Source organism: Chiroxiphia lanceolata, chromosome 7 (genome assembly GCF_009829145.1).
Source record: "Chiroxiphia lanceolata isolate bChiLan1 chromosome 7, bChiLan1.pri, whole genome shotgun sequence".
Taxonomy (NCBI): Eukaryota; Metazoa; Chordata; class Aves; order Passeriformes; family Pipridae; genus Chiroxiphia; species Chiroxiphia lanceolata.
In genome coordinates, this window is record NC_045643.1 from 5197016 (window position 1) to 5220948 (window position 23933).

The 23933-nt window shown below is 41.1% G+C and overlaps 1 protein-coding gene across 16 annotated transcripts in view; it reads left to right on the forward strand.

Annotated features, from left to right (window-relative positions):
- UNC80 (unc-80 homolog, NALCN channel complex subunit) overlaps window positions 1-23933 on the forward strand; it is a 121090-nt gene that overhangs the window by 35014 nt on the left and 62143 nt on the right. For 9 of the 16 annotated variants that reach the window (XR_004358087.1, XM_032693554.1, XM_032693553.1 and 6 more), the window contains 8 exons: window positions 989-1203; window positions 1721-1827; window positions 2307-2466; window positions 7068-7240; window positions 12579-12791; window positions 15119-15290; window positions 17851-17984; window positions 20473-20638. Coding sequence is in view for 15 of the 16 variants with exons in the window: in XM_032693554.1 (XP_032549445.1) it covers window positions 989-1203; window positions 1721-1827; window positions 2307-2466; window positions 7068-7240; window positions 12579-12791; window positions 15119-15290; window positions 17851-17984; window positions 20473-20638 (1340 nt within the window). In the remaining variant the exon portion in view is untranslated. The remainder of the gene's footprint in view (window positions 1-988; window positions 1204-1720; window positions 1828-2306; window positions 2467-7067; window positions 7241-12578; window positions 12792-15118; window positions 15291-17850; window positions 17985-20472; window positions 20639-23933) is intronic. The other 7 variants (XM_032693547.1, XM_032693548.1, XM_032693550.1 and 4 more) reach the window with 5 other exon arrangements.

The following is a 23933-nucleotide window of genomic DNA, read 5'->3' on the forward strand; positions in this document are numbered from 1 at the left end:
CGTGCTTTGTTTGTACTTCTGGGGGATGATTCTATTAATTTTCAACTTCCAAGTTGTTGCTGAGGGTCATTACTGCTTTAGTGAGAACCAGCCCATTCCTGAGCTGCATGTAGTCTGCAAAGATTGCTGCATTTCTCTTTGTCAGCACAGGTGAAATCAACCTGCTGTTAGACATTGCACGACTGAAATCTCTTATGTCCAAAGAATTCTGCCATTTAATATTGAAGTAAATTCAAACAATACTCTTAAGAATTTTAGAAAATTCTGTAAATGGCCACTGGTCCCTAAGTAACTTTGGACAAGTCATTTAACTTCTCCATGCCTCTGAATACGTGTCCGTCTTGTTAAAGTAGATGCAATGTGAATGAAGACATTGCTTGCACAAGGACCCAGAGCTCTACATCATGTATTCTCCTGCCTTAACTGAACCTTGAAAGTCTCACTGTTGCTGAGTAAACAAGGATAACACAAAGCCCTTTACTACTCTGCGGAATTGGAGCAAGCTGTTCCACTCTGAGTCTTGCCATAGCCTGGGAGATCTCAAGAGTACAGTAAAATATTCTGTCCCCATTCCAGTACTTAATGAGAACTGTGACTCCATCAGTTTTACAAATGGCTGTCATGATGTCCTAAACCTCTCTGGTACAAATGCTTGTAGAAAGTACCAGCGTGATCTTATCAGTGTGGGTCATTTTGACCTAAAGAAGATGATTTGCTTTTCACATGTAGAAACTAAAAACTGGAATGACCTGTTCAGTGGACAAGCTTCTCAAGGTAGAAAGGATGGTTATGTTGTGCCTTGAACAATATTGAGCATGTTGTCAAACTTGATTATATCGCACTGAGAAGAATATTTTTGGAATTCAAGGTGAAACAAACCTCAAGGAATAGAGAGGTTAGAGGGGGCCTGTAGGAGGGAGTTCTCATTCCCCTGAGCATTCAGACTTCACTGAAATGCAGTTCATGCTCTGCATCCCTTTTCTTCCAGTGATGAGCAAAACCAGGGGGCCAATCTGGGACGGAAGGACTTCTGGCGAAAGATGTTCAAATCACAAAGTGCAGCGAGTGATACCAGTAGTCAGTCTGAGCAGGACACATCCGAGTGCACCACTGCTCACTCTGGAACCACCACAGACAGGCGCTCCCGCTCCCGTTCCCGCCGAATCTCCCTTCGAAAGAAACTCAAACTCCCTATAGGTAAATGTATGTCTCTCTCTCTTCTATATACATATTGCACGTGCAGAGAAACACAGATAGATGTATCTGTCTTAAGAAATATTGCAACAGAGTTCCTTATTATCCAGGTATATTGTGTATTCTCCCAAGAGAAGCTGTGAAATGCTGCTTTCTCAGTTTTACAGAGGGGGATCTGAGGCAAAGGGAAATGTAAGCAATTTGCCAAAAATAACAGAGGATATCTGTGTCAAAATACATTATTGAATCTGTGACCCGAAGTAGTAGGCTAGTACCTTAATCTCACAGGAATTGTTCCTCTCTGTACAAGAGAAATATTCCAAATAGTATTTGATAGACAGATCCTTTACAAGTCCCAAGACCTGCCTTTGCATGGTAGTTTATACATGAAACAAGCCTTCCCCTTTCCTCCTATTTTCCCATGCCCTAGCATGGCCACTGTGGAGAAATATGCTGCAATTGCTAATAAATAGATTCTGCTTGGAAGCATTTTTAGATTTGTCCTGAGTGGCTTAATCTGCAACAGGGAACTGGCTGAAGCGCTCCTCCCTCTCTGGCCTGGCCGACGGAGTGGAAGATCTCCTGGATATCAGCTCTGTCGACCGTCTCTCTTTCATCAGGCAGAGTTCCAAGGTAAATGTGTCAGGCTGGATTGCAGAGAGCTTGGACAGGCAGGATCTGGCTGGTTTTAGCTGTCCAAGGAAGCATTCTGTTTAAAGCCAATAAGACTCAATCACTGAAGTCTCCAGAGTAGAGCCATGGGAATTTGAGACTGGGCTTTTGTGGCTCATGGTGAAGACTAGGTTAAGCCTACACAGTACTGGTCAGTCTGCCTTGGTTCAAAGAGAAGGAAATGCGGGCTCTGTCAACAAACCTAAGGTTTAATTGTTGGTCACGCTTCTCCTTCCTTCCTTGTGCTTTTACAACCTCTTGCGAAAGATCAATCCTTTAAGCAGAAAGGTTACAAGATGAAGTGCCTCAGTGTATGTGCAGACCCGCTGGTGCTACTGTGGCCATCCTTACAGCCCCTCTGTAGGTGCTTTATGACTAACCAAGGAGACCAGGAGCTCATGGTCTGGCACAGCCTGACCAACCCCTCTGTCTGTGCACAGGTGAAGTTTACCAGCGCAGTGAAGCTGTCAGAAGGAGGGGGGCCGGGAGGAGGCCTGGACAACGGGAGAGATGAAGAGGAGAATTTCTTCAAGCGTCTTGGTAAATGGCGCACCTGCCGAAGACACCCATCCAAGCTTCATCACACAGAAGAAAAAGATGGTTAGAAATCAGGGTTCTCATGTCCTTTTTTATTTTTTTTTAATCTTTTTTTAAGATATCTTTCTTTCTGTATTTTACCGCTTTCCCTTTTTTCCTGCTTTCTCCGTAGTTTTTGTATCCATTCTAGCCTTATCCAACTTTTTAGTCTTTGTAACTGTTTTCTTTCCCTTCCTTCTTTCTTTTATTTTGATTTAGAAAAAAGCTCTAGTAATTTTTTTTTAAATCAAGAATATCCAAATAAATTATGCAATACAACATTTGGGCTTTCTAAATCAAATCGAATTTGATCAATACACTTGAAAAATTAATGCTTGCTTCAAAGCACTTAGTTCAAAATTAGGTGTGTAAATCTTCTGTTACCTAATACAACAATGGGTGTTCCATCAGGTTTTTCTGTTTTGGTTTGTTTTTTTCCAATTTGTGACTGTTTGACAGTTTTAGCAAAGATCTGCACAGAAATGGAAAACCCTGCACAAACCTTGTTATAATTATCTCTTTTCTTCTGTGTTTGCATGTCTAGTGTCTGCATACCATTTGTTAGGGATGCCGTCCCTTTTTCTTCGCACACAACCTAATAGTAACACTCCTTTTCCTTTCCACAGAAGTATATTTAATTGCAATGTATTTTCAAAATTAGCTATGTTTGAAAAATGCCTTTATGAATAATACAAGATCATGATATATTCTGTTTTAAAATATCATGCAGTCATTCACATGCTCATGTCCTCAGCTTGGAACACATTCTTGTTGTCAGGGAGACAACTTTGTATCTTGAAGTTCTGTTATGTTTTCTTCAAGACAAGCCAACCCAACCTGACTCCCAAAAACACACAAAAAGGCGTAGATTTTCTTTTTCACCATGATTTCGGTAGCTTTACGGTATGTTACATTCACTGGCATTATGTTCTTTATTTTCTGACATTACACTTTGACACTGCATTGTGTGTGCTCCACCATCATCTGTCTCAGACCTGCAGTGTAATGTGTGTAAGTCACTGTTCAGGCAAGTGATACCAGCAAAGTATGAGCATATTTTGCCACTGTACACTGGCCACCATCTGCCACTGCAGAATGGTGGTGGTTTTTAACTAGCTCCTAGGCGAAAAGTGTTGTTCCTTTAGGAGAATGCATTGGTCCAGCACCTTCTTGTAGTCTGGTAGCATTCCACTGCAATGGAAGGAGTTGGTTTCTTCATCCACTACTGATGAAGTAGGTGTGAAATACTTCCACCATGGAACCAACAACTGAGGGACAATGAGATCTTTACGGGCTGCCACAGCTGTTTCTGCTGTGCTTCTGTTGCCCGTAACGAAAACACAAACCAACAGAGTGCCGGTTTATGCGGTGCTTTATTTAGGGCCCGGGAACCTGAGGACTAGCGTCCCAAGTCAGGATTCCGAAGACCCTCATTTTTCATACAGCTTTTATACTCTCACACAAACATGTCTACGTGCAGTTCTTACTTGTAAGCAGTTACACTTAGTTACAAGCACAAACTCATATTTCATACTGATAACAATTGGTAATCATCTACTTTTAATCATAAATCTGCTTAAGTTGTCTTACTCCATAGAAACCCCATAGAAACTGTTCAGCAGACCCTTACTATATCTAAGGTAACAAATCGTTATATACATGCTTGGCTAAATCTTTTGATTATTGTTCCTACCTCTTCAGTACATTCCATTCTCACGAACGAGGCTGCTAACCTACTACTTTGGAGTGCTGCTCTCTAGGCCTACTCTCCTACTAAGCCTTAGCCATTCTACTACTAAATTTGAATCATTCTGCAACACTTCTGTGAGATTTCCTTTGTATTTTCTTGTAGGAAATAATTTTTTTCCATCTCGCTAATGCAAGGATGTTTAAAGTTTACAAGGCAAAGTGTAATAGTTAAAGAAGTCGTATCACTGTGTCAACAAGGATCTCTGCTGTGCAGTGAAAGCCACGTATCATTAGCAAAAATATTAGAGTGGTTGTACATGCCTGTGTGTGTCTGTGCTTGCATGTGCACAGTGATATCAGTGTGAGGCCTTTTCAGGGTAAGACAGTTTATAACCCAGTAGAACAGCAACAGTACAGAGTGCCTTCAAATTTCCAGTACTTCTGTGTCTTCCATACAGATCAACAGGTTTTCTGTGCTTATGGAGAAGAGAATAAAAGCCTGTTGATGGTGGATGGACATACTGTTAAATCCCTCAAGGTCTGATCCTAAAGCATTAAATTGAACCTCTTTCTGCCTTTCCATTCTTGTCATTCATGGTGCTGTGCCATTACTTTGCTCATGTTTTTCCATGTGGTGTTTCCTCTTGTGTTTTTGGGTTTTTGAACATAATAGGCCAAATTTAAAAGAAAATAGAGAGAAGTGAACTACAATACAGTAAAAAATAATAATAAATGTAGAATAATTTGTCACATCATTTACGAATTGTAACCTTCATTGTGAGAAATCATCTGGACCACTGGGGATTCTGTGTTGGACGTGTATGTAAGCGTGCAAATCTGTGTGTGTATCTGTATGTGTGCATATGTATACATATATATACACATAAATGTATACACATTCATGCATAAAAATGTTTATTTTAATGATCTTTTTACCTATACTAGGAACAAAGCATATATACAGAAGTGAGTTACAGTATATTTAAACGAGACCCTTAACATTCCTTCGGGCGCTTACTGAAGATGTTGTGAGTGACCACAGAAGTTGTCAGGGTGTTCAAGGGACACCCGTTTGGGGGCACAGCTTGTGTATCCTATGTTAGGAAATCATCTCTGCTCTCTGGGTGAGGTCTCCTGCAGGACTGAGTCACTGGAACGTTGGGTCAGTGAGGGCTGCCCTGCTCACAGCAAGGCTACTCCAGGATGGGCGTAGCAAGGGACAATCATGAGTTAACTCCAAGGGACTCTTTTGCAAAGCTTCAACAAAATGCAGGTCTGGGGCTGCAAAGGGCTATAGTGATAGTACCACCAAGCTCAGATGGACAAAGCTTCTCCTAGATCTTTCTAGTGGGGGTTAGGGATGTGTTAGGGACATTCCTTAGGCAAGTTTCTGTTCTTTGTCTCATACAGGCACAGCCCTAACAGGGCCCTGGATAGGAAACATTTGTTTGTACCTCAAATGAGTTAGTGTTAAAAGAGTCATAGCAGGAAGGCTCAGATAACATGCTACGGGCAGGAAAACAGGAGGAGATGGAAGAAAAGGGTGTTTGTGACTGCTCATATATGTAAGTGTTCTATCTGTTCTTTCTACTTTGTTTGTTTGTTCCATTTCAATGGAATATTTTCCAACATGGAACATTTTGTTTACTGGAAAACTATGTAAAAGCTTCACTGGAGAGAGAAAAGCCACAGAATTTGTAAATAAGTCTCTTGAAATTTGATATATCTCTGCCTTCGGGGGAAAATTAAGATCTGTATTGTAATTTTCTGTTGTGACTTTTGTTTGTGGTATTTAAGTGCTTTCCAGGTAATTCTGGGGCATGCGATCTCAAAGGGACTTTGAGTTTCAGCCATTCTTCTTTCTTGAAGAAGAAGTCACAAAGTCCTGTAGACCTGATGGTTTGACTCTTGTCTTTCAAATCCATGTTTAAAAGTAATCTTGAATTCTCCACTCAATGTTCTCTTCTTCAGTGCTTTATCCTTTAGTATTGTGTAAACTTTTGGGCTTTCATGTGTAAGCAGGGAGAGTATTATGGATAAAGACAAAAAGCCTGGAAGCTGACTGCTCTGGTTTTGACCAGCCACTTTGAAACTACTTTCCAGATTTCTCATCTGTGTCTTTCTACCATTCTCTCAACTCTGGGTACCAACTGCATAATGATCTTCTGCATTAGAAGTGTTTACTGGGATTAGTTGATTTATCATGTGAACTCTATACATGGAGTTTTAAATCGTGCTTGAAAGAAGCCCTGGAGTGGGATGCCAGCTTCATTTTCCAAAGAAACTCTTATTAGGGAGCTTTCCATCCCAAAGAGTGCAAGACACTTCAAATGATGATGATGATGATACCTAGAAGTTGAATCCAGTATCACTTTGAGTGTTCTGGTAATTGCAGAAGATGTATGCCTAAAAAAAAGGACAGTACTTGATTGTCACAAAGAACATCTCCAAAATTTACTACTGGTTTTTCTGTCCTGGTAGATGATATATTACTGAATTGATACATGAGGAATAAGATTTATGCATACTCCACTTCAAGGTAAACTTAGAGGCAATAGAGAAGTAAGGTAGGACATTATGCAGGAAAAACAGGCAGTAAGCAAGATGATCTGTGTTAAAGAGGCAGGGAGGAAGGGCCACATCCTAGTTTACCTATGTTGAAGTAGGCTTCCACACTGAGGATGGTGGAATTGTTCTGGGCAGACATCAGTATGACCAATATCAGAATCTGACTTGCTGTATGTCTGTTTTGTGGAATTCATGAGTATTCTAAAAATGCCCCTGTTATCTTCAAGATAGCACATCAAGGTGAGAAAGGGATTTAAACCAAGACTGTATTCATCAGGATTTTTGTCCGACTTTTTTTTTTGGTGAGAAACTGTGTTCCCTTCTCCGTATCCCTCCCTGCATCCCCTCTGTACTCTCTACCTCCTTAGGTTGCCATAGCTTTGATGATCACTTGACCTCCAACCAAGAAGGAGGAAAATCCAAGAATGTTGTGAACCTGGGAGCAATCCGCCAAGGCATGAAGCGCTTCCAGTTTCTCCTGAACTGCTGTGAACCAGGCACTATCCCTGATGCCTCCATTTTGGCAGCAGCCCTAGATCTTGTAAGTCATTCACTGGTCTGTTGTTACCTGCTGAGTGAGAGCATGTGCATACGCTGTGGTCCACTATCAGTCACTAATGCTCTTCGTGCCCACCCAGAGAGCAGGAAAAGCACCACAGCAATGCCAGCTGGTGGTGCTGGCAATTAGCTGGAGCTTTAGCATCTATGACTGGATGAGTTTGCAGACAAAATGGATCCTTTTTTATTACACGGCTCCCTGTAACTAGATTATTGCTGGTGTAAAGCTTTTATTGTCGACTTCCTACTTTGCTTGCAGCCATTCTGTTTCTCCTGTTAGTGTCATTCTGCAGAATAAGGACTGAAGACTAGATAACTGCTTGGAGAGGCACAGGAATTACACTCAGGAGTTCTGACAGAGTTCTTAATACATTAGGCAACTGAGCTATTAGCCAGTCAATGGAAAAAAATTAAAATGTTAGTGTGCATGCTTTTATGCATTTATGCAGATATTTCTAATTTGCAGATCCAAATCACAGAAGTGACACAATTCAGTCCCTTCTTCCTGTTACTGAGTGTCTCTTCTGTATCTCCTTCCTTCTTTTCCTTGCAGCTACTGTTTTAAAACAGTTCCTTCCATTTGTAAAGCAGTGGCCTTCAGCCTGTGGTTCATCAGCCAGTGAGGTTCTGTGACTGTGAGGTGCTTATGTGACAAGCACAAGACTGTGACAGATGCAGCTGTGAAAAGCCAGCCAATTATTAGCAATTTCTCTGCATGCTGCTCTTCTACTTCCTTCTATATTTGGATGTCTGCAAGCTGAGAAAAGATTGAAAGCCACTGCTCGCAGAGCATCCACATGCTCTCTTATCCCCCAATTTCCACCTCTCACCTCTTTGACTGTTGTGTTATTTGTGCTCATATTCAGTTTTTTTGCTCACTGCTGCAGATGTCAGGCTCATGGACTCTCCCTTCCTGCTACTGCTGTACCCTGAGCTGTGCTGCCTTGCCTGCCCCATAGTTGTAGGGACGTTACACTCTGTGCAGCACTGCTTTGTACCTTCTTCTTAACCTGGCGTCCTTGGGCTGCATATTCAAGCACATCTCATTAACGTTGGTCCCAGGTTGCTGTTGCTATCAGTTCCCATCTAGCTCTACTGTTTGGACTAGTCCCCGTCCATCTTCCAGTAGACAGGTGTTTGCTTCACTAGTGCCCACTCTTCCTGTTGGAGATTGTTGTCCCTCTGGCTGGCAGCCATGGAAGCAGTGGCTGATAGAGAAACCTGTCTCACACTCTCACAGTCAGAAGTGGTTCTTACCAGTCAGGGTTGCAGGGAGCTCAGAGGGTGGTTTGGGGGGATAGTCACACCTGCTGGGTGTGCTTCACCCAATTTCATTCTGCAAGGCTGCCAGGCTGCCACCCTGCAAATGCTAAAATAACACAGGGAATGTAAGGTGCATGGGCAGGAAGGAGCTCATTCCTAAAAACTGTCACCAAGACCCTTCTGGGGATGTGCTACTCTGTATGCTAATAAATCAGATGATAAAAGAGGGATTGGACAGTTCTGTCCCTATTGCCTGTAAATGTCTTACTTCTTTTTTATATTTGCCAAATGCTTAAGTGACAGACCATCTTACTCTGTGCCCATGTATGAAGTCAGATGGAAACTATCAGTGAGAATGAACTATTTGAAGATGTCTGTCTGACTTCCAGAGCTGGCTTTTACAAACTAGAATTTAACTCTCTCTCCATTCCACTGAATGATGCAGAAGAGTTTGGTATCAGAATTTCTGAAAGGTCTGCAGCTAAGATGAAGGACGCCTTGTTGTAGTTACAGACTTAGAACACTCCAAGTACCTCTTCAGCTGGTGTTTTGTCTACAAAGTATTGGAGATGTATAGAACTTCGGAAGTCACATGCAGTGCAGGTTTTAAAAGATGACAGCCTGTCATCTCACTGTATTGCTTAATGGCAATGTATGCTGTTATGAAAAATTCCCCCGTTTTATGTCAGTAAAACACATCAAACAGAAAATATTCTGTTTTTTTAACTTCTGTTTTCAGGCTTTTGAAGTAGTAGTTTGAATCAGGTCTGATGCAAATGAAAAGCTTCCTAAGTCATTATTATCCAACCTAGCTGCTAAGGCAACCTTTAAAAAAGAAAGGTGAACAGATCCAATTTCAGTTCTTCCATAAATTTTTAAGCGTGCTTTTTTATGCATATTTTCAAAATTCCACTCCTATACCAGCTTCGAGATCTTTGATCAGCCTAGGTGCTTGTATGGGTTTGCCACAGTGAATAAGACTAGTATAAATGACTCAGGTTGGGAGATACCAGCTTTCCTCTGACCAGTTTAATGGTGTGTGACATCTGTCACCATTACATTTCTCCAGTAAGATGTGTAAATTGGTCTGTTCTAACATGTAAATCTTTTATCGTTGCTGAAATGCCATAATTTTACTGCTTTCTGGCAGGGTTGTGTTTGAGAAGACCTACTAAGTATTGGGACAGCCGAAACAAAGTCTAAACTGCAAAAATACTTGCCAGTATCCTGACTTCATGTCACTCTGGGTCTTAGGCAGGCCCAGTTGTTCCCATGTCCCTGTTTCCATGGCAGAAATACTTGTCCACAGCAGGACATATGACCTGGAAGGAAATCAGACATTGCTACAAACAGGTCCCCAGAGTAAATGACTGGGAACAGAAACAAAGAGCTGTGTCATGGATTGTACTTGACCATTTTTAGATATAACCAGACAGATTTGAACTGATGTTTTTGAGGCAATTCTCCAAGGCACTGGTTACCAATTTACTCACAACCTGTCTTCGGTGTACACGCTGAGCTACTTTTCCTACTAGACTTAACTTGCAGTTAGGCAAAGCAAAGCAATCCAGTCAGCACCTTTTGACAGTACTTGAATTTACTTTGCTATTTTGTGCCTTTCTTTTTCAACTTGAGGAGAGCAATGGAAAAAAATTTTTGCTCAAAATGCCACGCGGAGTTTGAGAAAGGACTCGAGAAAAACACCACTGTTTGATTACTCTTTTATAAAATTCATTGTTCTTGAAAACAAATCTGGACCTAAATGCTCTGCAGTCATGAAACTGCAGAACTGGCTTTATGTGAACATTAATGCGATGCTGTAAAATTCCAAATCCATTATGTATTTGGTCCCTCCCACCCAGGTCATTTGCTGTTTAGAACAAATCAGGCTCTATGTTGAAGTGCTCCAACGTGAGGACTTAAAATGTTGGATTTCTTAAATTCATGTCAATTTATACAGTAAAGAACCATTTCCAAGGGGAAAGCAGTATAGTAGATCTGATATTAAAAGTGGACTTGTGAACAGTTGCACGGGCATGCTTGTGAGAGTATTGCTGCTGTGTCAAGTTTTGACAGTGACCATGGTAACTTGTGTTCTTTTCAGCTATGCATCACCTGCCTGATTCATTTCTCTCCATTTGTGATATGTTTCTCTGTGGTGTGAATCCATCCCTGTCCATTCTGTCACATCTTCATCTTTCTCTTGCTGCTGCTGCTTCAGGTTTCTCAGAGCCTCAGGTAAGCAATCACAGGGAGCTCATGCCCCATGATATTCAGAAAGTCCTCCTTCAAGCAGTAGGTCTTTTCAGTGACTTTTAATTTGGAACTCCTGCTCCTTCCTTTTACCCCCCATCCTACATATCCTCCTTTAATTATAGTAATCAACTGCTTTCATAACATTTATAACACATACCTTTAAGATTCCCATATGCTAAGAAGTTGTGACTTTACCACTGATGAACTAAAACCAGGAGGAGACTTAATGCTGGGGCGTCATCTGTTCATGCATGTCTCCGTAGTTAAGGTTTTACTCTGTGAGAATAAAATAAAAAAATCCTTACCTATTCTGTGTTCCATATTGCATGTGAGCAAAAAGTAATTTGTAATGTTTTTTTCCAGATGCTAGATATTAGTTTTGTTTCTGGCTGTCAGTGCCTGGCTTCAGATTTCTGCCTTCCTCATCAGAGCAATGGGACAGCTTTTTTCTTCCAACATTTGTATAAAATCTGAACAAAAAGCTGCAAAAGGATGTTGTGTCAATAATTTCTTAAATCAGTTCCAAAACTTCAGGAGCATTGGTCTAAAATTTCTTGCTTTCAGCTTTTGATTAAAGCACTTTTGGAAGCACTATTTAATAATGTTCTATGATCTCAGGGCCGGTCTATTATTGATAGACCACAGATGATGAACCCTCCCTTATAAGTAGATCCTGATCTGTTTAAATTATCTCATTAAAGCTGCCAATATCAAAATGTATGGAATACATGTTTGTACTCTGTGAAATTCCTGTTAGGGAAACTTTCAAAGCCAGCTTGTAAACTGTGGGCATTATTGTATTCTTAATTTTACAATCTTCTAGCTAGGGCTGGTTTTGGTTGTGAAAATTGGAGGAAGAGAGTGGGAAATTAAATGGAAATTAGGAGAACCATTTGCTTTTTAGTAATTATCCATGTCTGTAAAGATGTTATTTTTGCAATTGTAGACTGGCTGGGAAGAAAGCTCCTTCCAGAGTCTAAGCTACTCTTTAGGAAACAAATTACAGTGTTCATTTTTGAACATATTTGAGAGTTGCAGAAGCACTCTTTATTGGTCTAACATTTCTCCCATTAAAGAAAAGTGGTCTTCCAAGCCAAGGACAGGAGGATTTTCCTCTGGAAAATAGTCAACCCTTCAAAACTCAGCTGCCTGTTGTTATTTCAGTACTAAATTGTCTGATGCTTGCTAAGACCATTGAAGTTCAGCCAGTGAAATTTTGTTGACTGTGCCAGTAATGTATTTCTCTCTCCATATCTGCTTGTTATAAGTGCCAAATAGTGCTTTTCCTAGTTTCAACAAGCCTCCATTAATGCTTTCATGCCCAGGATTCATAAGCAGAACTTAATGTGGCAAATGCTTCGATTCATGTGGCCATGCTGCCATTTTGCACTTGCAGTATTTGCAGCCTCACTAGCAAAGGTGGAACTGCAGTTTGACTTGTTCCTGCAACAGCACTGCCAGATGCATGCTTCTGCTTTTGACAGTTAGATCGTTTCTGAAGGAAAGCATTACAGAAGAGTACAAGGTTGTTTTTAAGTTTATAATGTGTCTCTTTCTGCCCCTCTAGTGGTTGAACTGAGCAAGAAGACTGTTCAGTGTTTATGAGCCTTGCTTTTAGTAGCTCAAGTGGTGAGACCTACGCAGTGAGATCCTGATGTCAGGTTTTTTATGGAGAGATTGCTCATGCTGTGTGATTCCATGGCAAGCTTGCGAAGCAGTTGATTAAAGCACAGAATGCTCTAACATTCAGGGAGCTTTTCCAATGTATTTGTATTTAAGGTGATTTTCTGCAAATGTTTCAGGAAGCTCCTGTAGTGGCGCGAGCGGCCCTGTTCCTCGAGTGCGCGCGCTTTGTTCACCGCTGTAATCGTGGCAACTGGCCCGAGTGGATGAAGGGCCACCATGTGAACATCACTAAGAAAGGCTTGTCCCGTGGCCGTTCACCTGTTGTGGGCAACAAAAGGAACCAGAAGCTGCAGTGGAATGCAGCTAAGCTCTTCTACCAGTGGGGAGATGTAAGTGGTTTGGTTTTTTCTCTTCTACTTACATTAAAAATATACCAGACTGTAAAGGTAGTTGGATCCTATACAAAACTCCAGTTCCAGTAAAATGGGGACTCACAAACCACCCTTCCAACTTGCACTTCACTCTGTCAGGACCAGCTCTTCTCCTAATGGAAGTGACTTTGACGTGTTCCCTCAGAGGATCCATTTGGTCCACTCTCCTTTTTCCACCACTTATCAAATGTGAATGGCTAGGAAAGAGTAAGAGCAGAGGGTGTGGTACTAATTCTCTTTTTTTCTAGATTCCAAACCATTTTAGCCCAGGGCTGCTTGAGCTTGATGTGGTGCTGTATATTTACTGATGGATTTCTCTTTGATGTACTTACTCAGTTTCTCTTTACCCATAAAAACTGTTAGCAGTCATCATTCTTTGGCAAGGAATTCTACAGGGCTACTACTATATGTCTTCTGATGAACTGACTCTTTTTGTTTGGAGCTTGACTCCTTTAAGTTTTATTTGATTGTGATCTCCTACCATACAGGGACTAGGCAGTTGCCTTATCTGGCCCTATCAATACTAGTTGCAGTTTCCTTGGAAACCCCACAGAATATACCTGCTGAAGGTCTGACACTTACTATGGGTCATTTCACACAAAATAGTAACCTCTGTGGTGCCTGTTACATATGTTTATCTGGAAGTGAGCTTTGTGCTTTTCCCCTCTTTTTGCAAAACCACAGATTTTTACAGTGAACATCATGATCCTCCTCGCCCTTCCCACCAAAAAAAAAAAAAGAAAAAAGAAAAAGGCATAAAATCCAAGGCTCAGGGGAACTAAACCCCCATGTATTCTGCCTTGCTGACCTGTATTCTCCTAGGTTAAACCAACACATGCTTCTCAGTGGAGCACATTGTGGGGAACCTTGAGCTAATGCTGAACATATCAGTACGTTCCCACCACAAAACAGCACCCAAGCTTAGTATCTTGGCAACTCTCCTCCTTCCATTTCTAAAGCTAACTCAGAAAATCCTAGCTGAGCAGCCTTACTCTCTGTTATGTCTCAAACACAGATTATCCTAATAAAATCAAAAATACCAAAGTTCCATGAAAAAAGTATGTAGTGTGAATGTATCTGCTTCTGTATTCCCTGAGGTCACTGCCTTAGCCTGACTCCTTTGAGAACTCCTTCCACATAGAGAACATAGGATTACATAATCCTTGTGTTTTTGCATGTGTTGCAGACAGTCAGAACTATCGATCTCTGTTTGTGGACTCTGCTTCTAGACATTCCTTCTTGGATTCTGACAAAGAACGGGTACAAGCATATATATATAAACATATAGGGTTCTTTAATACCTTGAAATAGTGTTAAGAGAGTGAGCCACAGACTTGTTCTCAAGAGGTATCTTTATTAATTTAGGGGAGAAAATAAGGGAACTTGGCAAAGGTTCAAACAGGGCACTACACAAGCTAGACAAAATGTTCCACTACACTACCAACTCAGCACATATTAATCCACAACGCCTAAGTCAAGATCCAGTCTACCCACAACATTTAAGTCAAAATCCAATCCCTCTAACTCCAAGCCACCTAAACATCAAGAAAGGAGCAGAGAAAGAGAAGCAGAGGGAGCAAGAGGAGAGAAGGAGAAAGAGGGAGACGCAGATCATACAGCCACGATAAATGATCAATGCATTTTTGGAGAATGTGACAGTGCTCAGTGGAAATCTGTCTGTGTTCTTTATATGGGTTACCCCATACAGCATTACCTATGCACCTTCCCAGCTTTTATAAGCATATCATCAGTTCCTTTTTGAAAAGCACATCAGGGAGTCTCTCCTGTAAAGGCGGAAGCAGGCTTTCCTGTGGGCAGTCAACAGTTTTGTGGAGGAAATAGGGACTCTTACTGGGTTCCTAAGTCACAGGATAGTTTCTTAAACAGTGGAAAGACTTAGCAAAAATCTGGAACGCATGTATTAAGGGAAGAAAGAAAAGTGAAAGAAATTAATACAAAATAATGACCTGATCACCTTCTACCTGTCATGTGCCAGTTTGGGGTGGGGGGTGGTGTTTGTTATTAAACTAAATCTGCAAAAATTTTTTATCCTGAAATTGACACTGTTCCCAAATTTTAGTTGAAAAAAAGGGGGAACTAAATTATGCTTTTGATAGCAATTAGTCTTCTGTCATGCTTTCCTCCACTTCAGACAATAAAAATAAAGCCAGGACATTCTGTTCTGGCCGAACCATCTCTATGGCCTGCACGGGGCAGAGCTCTTGACTGCCAGTGTGCTGGGCTGAAATTCTCACCTCCTTGTGCTTCTCTCTCCCCATCTGCAGGCGATTGGTGTCCGCCTCAACGAGCTGTGCCATGCTGAGAGCGAGAGCCCTGCCAACCTGCTGGGCCTCATTTATGATGAGGAGACCAAGAGGCGCCTGAGAAAGGAGGATGAGGAAGAAGACTTTTTAGATGACAGTAAGGAGACTCCCTTTACTACAAGAACCCCCGCTTGTAAGAACCTCTGCTTTAGGAGCACTTAATTTTTTTTCTCTTTTCATCTTCTTGCCACCCAGCTGTATTTCCCAGTCCCTCACCTTCACCCCAACTTCTTCCCCTGCTCTTTCTGTGCCTGGATGTACAACATGACAAATGGGTAGCAGAGCTGAGAGACTTTGGTGGAAAAGGGAGGGAGAAACTAGGCAGTGAGTTGCAATTGCTGTTCACAGAAATTGCAGTTATAAGGAGGGTAATAATTTATTTCTTGAGTCTCACTCTCACCTGAGTGCCAAAAGTGCTCAGGCACCATTCCTCCCAGTTATCTCTGTCAAAATATTTGTGTAAGATCAGCTTATTTTCTATTTCTGAACATTGAAGAGTCATCTCCTCACCTGACATGAATTGGCAGTGCTCTACTAAAGGCCTTTAAATCCTGACTTCAGTATATTTGCCTGATATTCAGGCAGAGGTATAGTACAGTGGTAGATAAAAAAGGATCACTAAAAATCTGTATAACAACAGGATGACTAAGTCACACACATTTGTGCCTATGTGTGCATACGGGTGGGAGGAGGTGCCAGATCACTGATTTTGCAAGTCTACATAAGCATGCAAGTTCCAGCAAGCCCCGGGAAGCAAAGTAAAATGTCAAAACACATACATCCTGTTGTAGGTGTAGGTGAAGGTGGTAACAACCAATATACCCCCTCCAGACACCATTTGTGTACCCGTGTGTGCTGTAACGTACTGGTTCCCACGTACATGTGCTGCTGTTCCCCATTGGATGTAGTGTGCCAGCACTGTTTATCTGTCTTCTGTGGTTTCTCTTCCTGTGGTTCTGGATTTGTTCTTATCTCTGCATAAAGGCCAACTTTGGAGCAGGTGGGAGCAGTGCAATGGCATTTATGGGAAATGAGCTCAAGAGAAGGTCTTGTCCCTGAGCAAGACATTCCCACGTGTCACTGTGTGGTGTGCCGATGCTGGCAGCTACAGGAACATGAGTGGCTGTTCTGGGTATCTTATCGGCCATTTAGGAGGTATATCCAAAGCAAGGAGAATGCATACAAAATTTTCCTGCATCAGAAATGAAGAACTCCATTCTCATGATTGAGTGACAGAATAGGCTTTCTTATCCCTGTTCAGGCACTCGGGGAGATGTGGAGCTGCTTTAAAAGGGTGCCCTGAGACAAGCAAACAGAGATCATGTTGTGGTCTAGAAAGCAATTTAAAAGCTGAAGTGCTCTCCTGAAAGCCAGGCTCTGAAAATAACTGATCTGGATTCTTGCTGGAGGCAGAGATTTTTCAAAAGCTGCCTTGTATGCTGCAGGGAGTAGACTGAGGAGCATAAAATATGCAGTTGGATATTCCTTTACACTGTATGTCTTGTGTGTATTTGACAGTTCAGATTATTTTAGTCCTTACAAAGTCCACAATTCATTATTGGTAATGTGTACAGAAGACTTGGCAAGCATCACAGAATTAATCTGGTTTTATCTGATCCCTGCAGAGTCTTCTCACTTTTTTGGTTTAGTCTTTTTCTTTGCAAAAAGTAATTAGATCATACATGGGGAGAGTAAGTGAAAACACTGATCTCTCTGAAGTGTATGTAGGTGGTAATACCAGGCATTACTAAAAAAAAAAAGGGCATGGTTAGTTGTTGTCACAACTAATTTTTTATTTACTTTTTTTGCTGTCCATTAGCCTAAATGGTGTTTTTCAAATTCATCAAGTACTGAAGAATCCTTCATACTTTCCAAGCTTTGAATGGCATTAGATGGGTTACGAAGTCCATGGCTTTTGAAGCTGATTGTTTAGATGCAGCTGAGACAAAACTTCAAGTATTTTGATAATCCCTCTTCCCTTTCCCACTTTGTTTTAGGTTAAGCATTTGAATGTATGATTTGATTAAGCAGTTTGATTTTTTTTCCCCCTTGATTGTCTCTAAATAGCACATGGATTCCTTGCAAAAATGCAGCCTGACTTCAAAGGAGGCTGTCTTTTCCAGTTATCAGGGTAGTAATTAATAATAATAGGAATAATACCTCTTTGCTGGCTAGTCATAACTCCATATATTTTTAGAAAATTTTCTGTATTTGAAAGTGGCTCTTTTCTAGAACTGCAAAAGATGTGGCTGAATGCAACGCTGAAAAGAGGACGAAGGGCATCTACTGCTTAATCTGTATTAACTTTAAATGAGATTTATACAAAATGCCATAAGCTCATGTTAGTTTAGTAGGTACTTCGACATAATATACTCTAATATATACCATAGTAAATCATAGTGTTACTTCAATATAATATAATGTAATGTATTGTAACATAATGTAATATAATACAATAAAATATCATATCATATATTATATACTAGTACTATTGCATGTGCTGGTAAATACATGGATTGATATTTGTTTGACTGTGTTTCTTTTAGTGTAGGCAAAGTAACATAGACAGAAGTGTGGGTTTTCCTCTTTTTCAGTGCAGTTTGCATTGTGCACCATATGTGACAATGTCCATCACCTCTTGGTTCCAGATCCTGTATAAACTCCTAGCTCATGATAGAACTATTCTTTCCTAGGCACTGTCAATCCTACCAAATGTTGTTGTCCTTTTGCACTGAAGATGGCAGCCTGTCAGCTTCTCCTGGAGATAACTACTTTCCTTCGAGAGACCTTTCCCTACATGCCCAGGCCGCGGACCGAGCCTCTCATGGTACGTGGACCATGCACATTGAAGAGGGCCATGCCCACAGAACTCTCTGGGTTCTGTGGAGAGAAAGGGTGGAGTAAAAACTCGAGTGGATCTCTGCAGGGAGAAAGGAGCAATTGTGTGGTGAACAGAAGACGGGCAGGGCACATCAGATGGTTGATTAAGAAGATAAGGCTGTGAAAGTACAACATGTGCTGGAAGTTCAAGTTTCAAAGTAGAGATGAGGGCAGCAAAGGGATTGAGAAGCTGGGTGTGGGGCACCTGAGATGGACTGCAAGAAGGGACAGCTCACATGCTAAATAGCTGATAAGGAGAGCCAGTTGTCAGAGGTATCTGAACAGGGTGGTTAGGAGAAGGGAACAGAATGGTTTACAGAGAATTTGCTGAGGCTTAAATCCTGCAGATTTTTGGTTTGGGTTAGACGACAGAATTGAGGGGACTGGGGGAAGAAAGGAAAGAAATGAAGACAAAGAAGCAAGGAAAGAAATAAACCTTCATGAGACTGAGACACAATCAAATCCTCTCATAAAGAGTAATCTAATGGCTGATTAGGTGACAACTAATGTTGTGAAAAGCAGAACCCATGAAATCTGATTTCCAGTGGTTCATTCTTGTGAGGATTTTCTCACGTCGAATACTGTGGTTTAACATTGCCTTTGGCCTGTTGTTTTACAAAATACACAGGCATGCAGTTATCTTTTGACAAATTAAGTTGAAGGTGACCATCAGCTTCAGAAGGTGACCATCAGCTTCAGAGCTGGTAAGCGTAGAATGGGATAAGAATTGAATGGCAGACATGGTTTCATCTTTTAAGACAAATTTCTGTAGGAAATCAGGATAAAAATTGTAAAGAAAGAATGAGAAGTTAAATTTCCAAGAGAATATGAAGGATTTAGCCCTACTATTCTGGTTTTTGTTAATGACAGAACAGTTTTTGCTGATGACAATTGTGCTTGACAGGCTGATTTAGCTGAGCATTATTGTAATTAGGTTCTGAAATTAATTTCAAAGGCTGTGGGTGACCTACAATGAAGTGGCTCAGCTCCCAAGTATGCAAGAAGGGCAGTGTTAAAAAGTAATACATTCAGCAGAAGTCCTCCTTAAACACTTAGTTGATATTTTTACCACATAATAAATGACTGTATAATACCAGGGTTCAGAAGTCATCTCAGTTAAGTAGTTAGGCTTGGAACTAAGAATATTTTGGATAATGAAGGTAAGTAGAAATTTGTGCTTTTGTGTCAGATAGAAATGCGACTGATTAATAGCTTTTCAGACTTGTACATGGGAGAAAGGGAGGAGAAATTATTCTGTGAGGCATAGGTGGAAGAAACCTTAAGGTCACATTATGCAAGAGTCTATTAGAGAAAATGGCCATAGAGTGCTGCTTCTAACTTTGTTGTATGGGGGAAAGAAAGGAGCCAACAACACTCCAGATAAAAATATTGAGTCTCTGTATTTTTGGAGTGATGTTTCCTTTCCAAGAAAATCAAGTACATAACGTTATGGTCCACAAAGCTGAAATTTCAGTGGGGCAAATCTCACTTCCATTGGTGTTTGTAGGTGTACGTGTACCACAGATAGGAGCAGAGCCTTGGCAGCCTTGAAGAACTTCTATAGCAATATAGCAATATTAAAGCATAGCAATATAGCACTATTAAAGTGTAGCAATACTAAGGCATCTACAGCAATATCATCTATAGCCATATAGCAATCATTAGAGCATAAAGGTAACACTTAAGGAAATGCATAAGGGAGAGAAAGGGAAAGAAAGGATAAAGGTGGAAAGATATGTATAGTCACCGCCCATGGGATCCAGCGATGCAACTTGGTAGTTGCATCTTCCATGTCTGTTAGTTGAAGTGGTGATCTTGATCCATTGGGGTGGGGGGAAGACCCCACAAAACTCAAAGAAGTTATGAGTTATTGTACACTTCCAGCTCAGGTGAGAACGCCTTGTACCTCCCCAGGTGGGGAGTTTTACAATGGGTAGTGTCACAGGCCATGCCACAAGCCTCGGACACCTCCAAAGGCAGCTGCAGCTGCCTATCGTACCAGCATCAATCATGGTCCATCATGGTCCAACATTTGAGATGTATAGCCCAGGCTGGATACGCAGAGTTCATGTAAAGGGAGGACACTGGCATGATAAAAGGGATTTTCCCGCCTTGCAGGACTTGCCTCTTCTTAGCCTCTTCCCTTCCTCAGGCAGGCATCTGCACCCAGGATAGCTGGACAATGGCACCCACTTATCTGATTCTTTAGCAGTATTGGGGGGGAGAAAGGGGTGAGCAGCTGCTTCTTTTCAGTTTGCAAAAGCCTTTTGGTGATCTTAGAATGTGTAAATCATTAACTGTTTCAAGTCTCTGACAGCGCGTGATAAAAATAAATTCTCATTTTGAAGCAGTTCTCCTGAAGCTTCTCTAGTTGCAGTGGAAAGCATGGAGGCTCATATTGCTGGCACATCTGTGTGGTCTACATTCTGCTACAGGATCTGGAGAGCTGCAGGCTGCGTCTGGACCCTGAGATGGACCGGCATAGGTATGAAAGAAAGATCAGCTTTGCTGGGGTTCTGGATGAAAATGAAGATTCAAAGGATTCCCTGCACAGCAGCAGCCACACCCTCAAATCTGAGGCTGGCTTCGAGGAGAAAAAAGGTTTGTCAGCACAATAAGGCTTCTGTGTTCTCAGGGCTTGTGAAGTGGCGCTTGATTTTATGTTTTCATTTGCATAGACCGTGTTAAAAAGCGGGCAGCCATGGAGTCACGTGGCTTTGAATAATTTCTGAGACGCTTCTGGCCTTCAGGGTCCAATATAACGAATGTGAGAAGCAAAGATGTTAAATTTTATAAAATAGTGCTATGACTGAAACCGATTGAGAGCACTGCAAGATTGCTAAAAAGGATCATTCCTTGTTTGAAACCGTCTCTCATTGGGATGCTGAGACAAGTATCACTATTTGATTCACTTTAAAAATAAAATGTTCTTGTTTGTTTTTTGCTCTGATTACAATTTTTCATTTTGGGGAAAGCACAGATAGGAGGGAATATCTGTATCTTTCTGTGGAAATCTGTACCAGTTTGGAAGTCATGGCATCTCACAGAATTAGTGGTTGATCACTTGATCTCTTGAATTCTTTGCTACCACATGAAAAATGCACACCTGTGTGGCTTTTGATGGCTAGCAGATTGATGTTACCAACATATGTATACTGTACAAGCAAACCTCAAGCTCACTGTGTTTACTGAGAATAGCAGGTCGTTTCCATTTTTGAGCCATCTCATGCAAAACTCACATAATATCTGATGGTACAAGTGTTGCAATACAATATACAGTCATCGTGTGTATTTGCAATTAGAGACTAAACTGCCAGACCTGTAAATGATTCTCTCTCTAACAATTTTTCTAGAACTGTTTACATTCTGTCTCATAATAGCCATTTAAAGGTGCAGATGTTTGAATGATAATTTTGATGATAATTTGAAAAGGATAAACATTTGATGATTATTTGAAAATGGTGGGGTCTGTGGCTCGTTATCCCCTAGGAACTATAATGTCTATTAATGATTCAGAGGAGTTTTTATTGACTTCAGGGGGCTTTAAATAAAGTTTGTGTTGTCTTCAGCTGTGACCCTGCCACAATCTCTGGAGAAAATAATAGAAATGCTTCCAAGGCTTGCACAGTGTAAAACTTTCTCCAAGATTGTGTGTCGGGGGGACAGTTACTTCTGTGGAGACAGCTAGGTACCCACGTAAGAAAGGTGGGCTGGATAAATTGATGCTCATTTTGTGTATCCTTGGCATATTGGCAGCCCAGAGAAGCACATAGCCTTATGGGGTGTCTGATAAGGTAACATGAGTGGGATAAGATGTCTTTACCTATTTAGATGAGGAAAAGCTTGCGTTTGGGGTTGGGTTTCTTTTGAAAATAGTTATGACAATTACTTGAAACCACTTTTAAGCTTTTCAGGGAGCAGTTCCATCCACTGGGATATTACCTGAGTAGGAGAATGCCTTCAAGCATGCAGTCCTGCTGGAAAATGCTGGTGGCCAGTCTCTAACTATCCTATTTTTCTCAGAGACAATGCTGACTTTGCTTTTCCTGCACATGTTACTGTGCTGCAGGCATAATGCAGAATTGAGTTATTTTTGCAAATATAGTATTAACTTTCTTTATTCTGGCCTCTGTTAAACTACATTTTCTTGCAATTTTAGTTGGGGTTTTTTCCATTTTCCCTTTTCCCTAAGCTGTCATGTAGTTTTCCTTTACTAAAGCTGCCTCTTTACTGCACTGTAGACATGGGAAGAGTGACTGTAGTAGGAAGGCTGAATCCTACTATAGCAAAAATTTAATTCCAATATTTTAGAAGCTAAATAAGTGCAGGATAATGTTATAGTTTAAAATTACAATAATTATATTCTTTTCTTTGGCCACAGCATATTCTTCTGGGGATCCACCTGGGCCAAACGCAATAGATGCAGAGGCACCTTTCATAATCTACACTTTCCTAGATAGGAAAATGTTGTTGTGTGAATGTAACTAAACTTTTCTTGCCTGCAGTGACAGGTTTCTTTATCTCAACCTCTTTGATGAGTACTAATCTGTTTCCTTTCATTTTTTTTTTCGGAGTGTTAAAAACTTTGCTCTCATTGCTCCCCCCAGGCATGGCTTAGCAGCTATCCAAAAGCTACGAGTTTACTGTGTAGAATCCGCTTCAGGTAGGTTTGAAATACAGATAATACAGCTAGGTAGATAAAGGTTCTCAGAGGATCGTATGTACTCTTTGAGTGCCAAAATGGGATTCTGCAGACTTCACAAAACGCAATTACAAGTTACAAGCTTAAGTGGTTTGGTATTCAGGAGGCTGATCTGAACGTGATTCAAACAGTAGTGATTGTTAAGGAACTCAGCATGGTCACTTGGAGGGAGATTCTCTGGTCACTCAACAATGATTTGCCCACCTGATTCATGAGGACTGAGGAGTAGCTCTTAAAACATTTCCAGCTGTCTGCGACCAGGACGTTAGCCACTGGTTATGGGAATGGGAATTGGTTTTGGAGGAATTAGGGGCATTCTTGGGAGTAAAAGTGTGTTTGATTTTTCCTGAAGCCAAAATACAATTCTATTTAAATATTTTGCTTACCCATGATATCCAAAAAGCTGTATCTCATTCATTCCCAACCACACACAAAAAGGTAATTGATCACATGTGGCCTTGTCTGATTAGATCTGCAGTAAAATGACTGAGTGTTGCAACATTTGGACTGACATATTGCTATGTACTGCCTTTGAACTAAGAGGAGAATGAAAGTGCAAACGGTTGGTGCTTTGAACATTGAACCATTTCATGTGTGTGCTCATCAAAAATGCAGAGTGTCAATGGATGTTGTTAATGCCTGAAAGTTGCTGATTTGTCTGAAGGAGAGGATCTACGTGCTCCCATTTCCTCTAAAGCATTCTAATGACGAAGAGTAACATGCAGAGACATGGACTTATGCAAATCTTACTTCAAAGAAGTCTTCCATGCTGACCTCATGAAGCACACTACCCTTCTGCAGTCACACATGCTGTATGAATAAATAATTGATCCTACTGCAGAGCTCAGTGATGTTTACAGAACCTAGGCCCATGGTAAAGTAGGTTTGTCCATGGTGCCTTGTTCATGCTTGGGATTCAGCCATCTATCCCTAGCAAGAGGTGATCCTGCACTAATGTGAACCCCAAGGGCTGGCAAAGAAAACTATAGTTCACATCCACTGGGTAGATCCTGTTTCCTGGCAGGAATTGATTCAGATTTGTGTGAATCGTAGGTTTTCCTTGTCCACATTTTGGGTTTCTGTTAGAGCAGATGACTCTACTTGCTGGTGGTTGAACGAGGGCTAATTCCAAATACAGACAAGGCCAAAGGTGACGTACCAGATGTCCAGGAAATGAGATGTTGAACACATTTC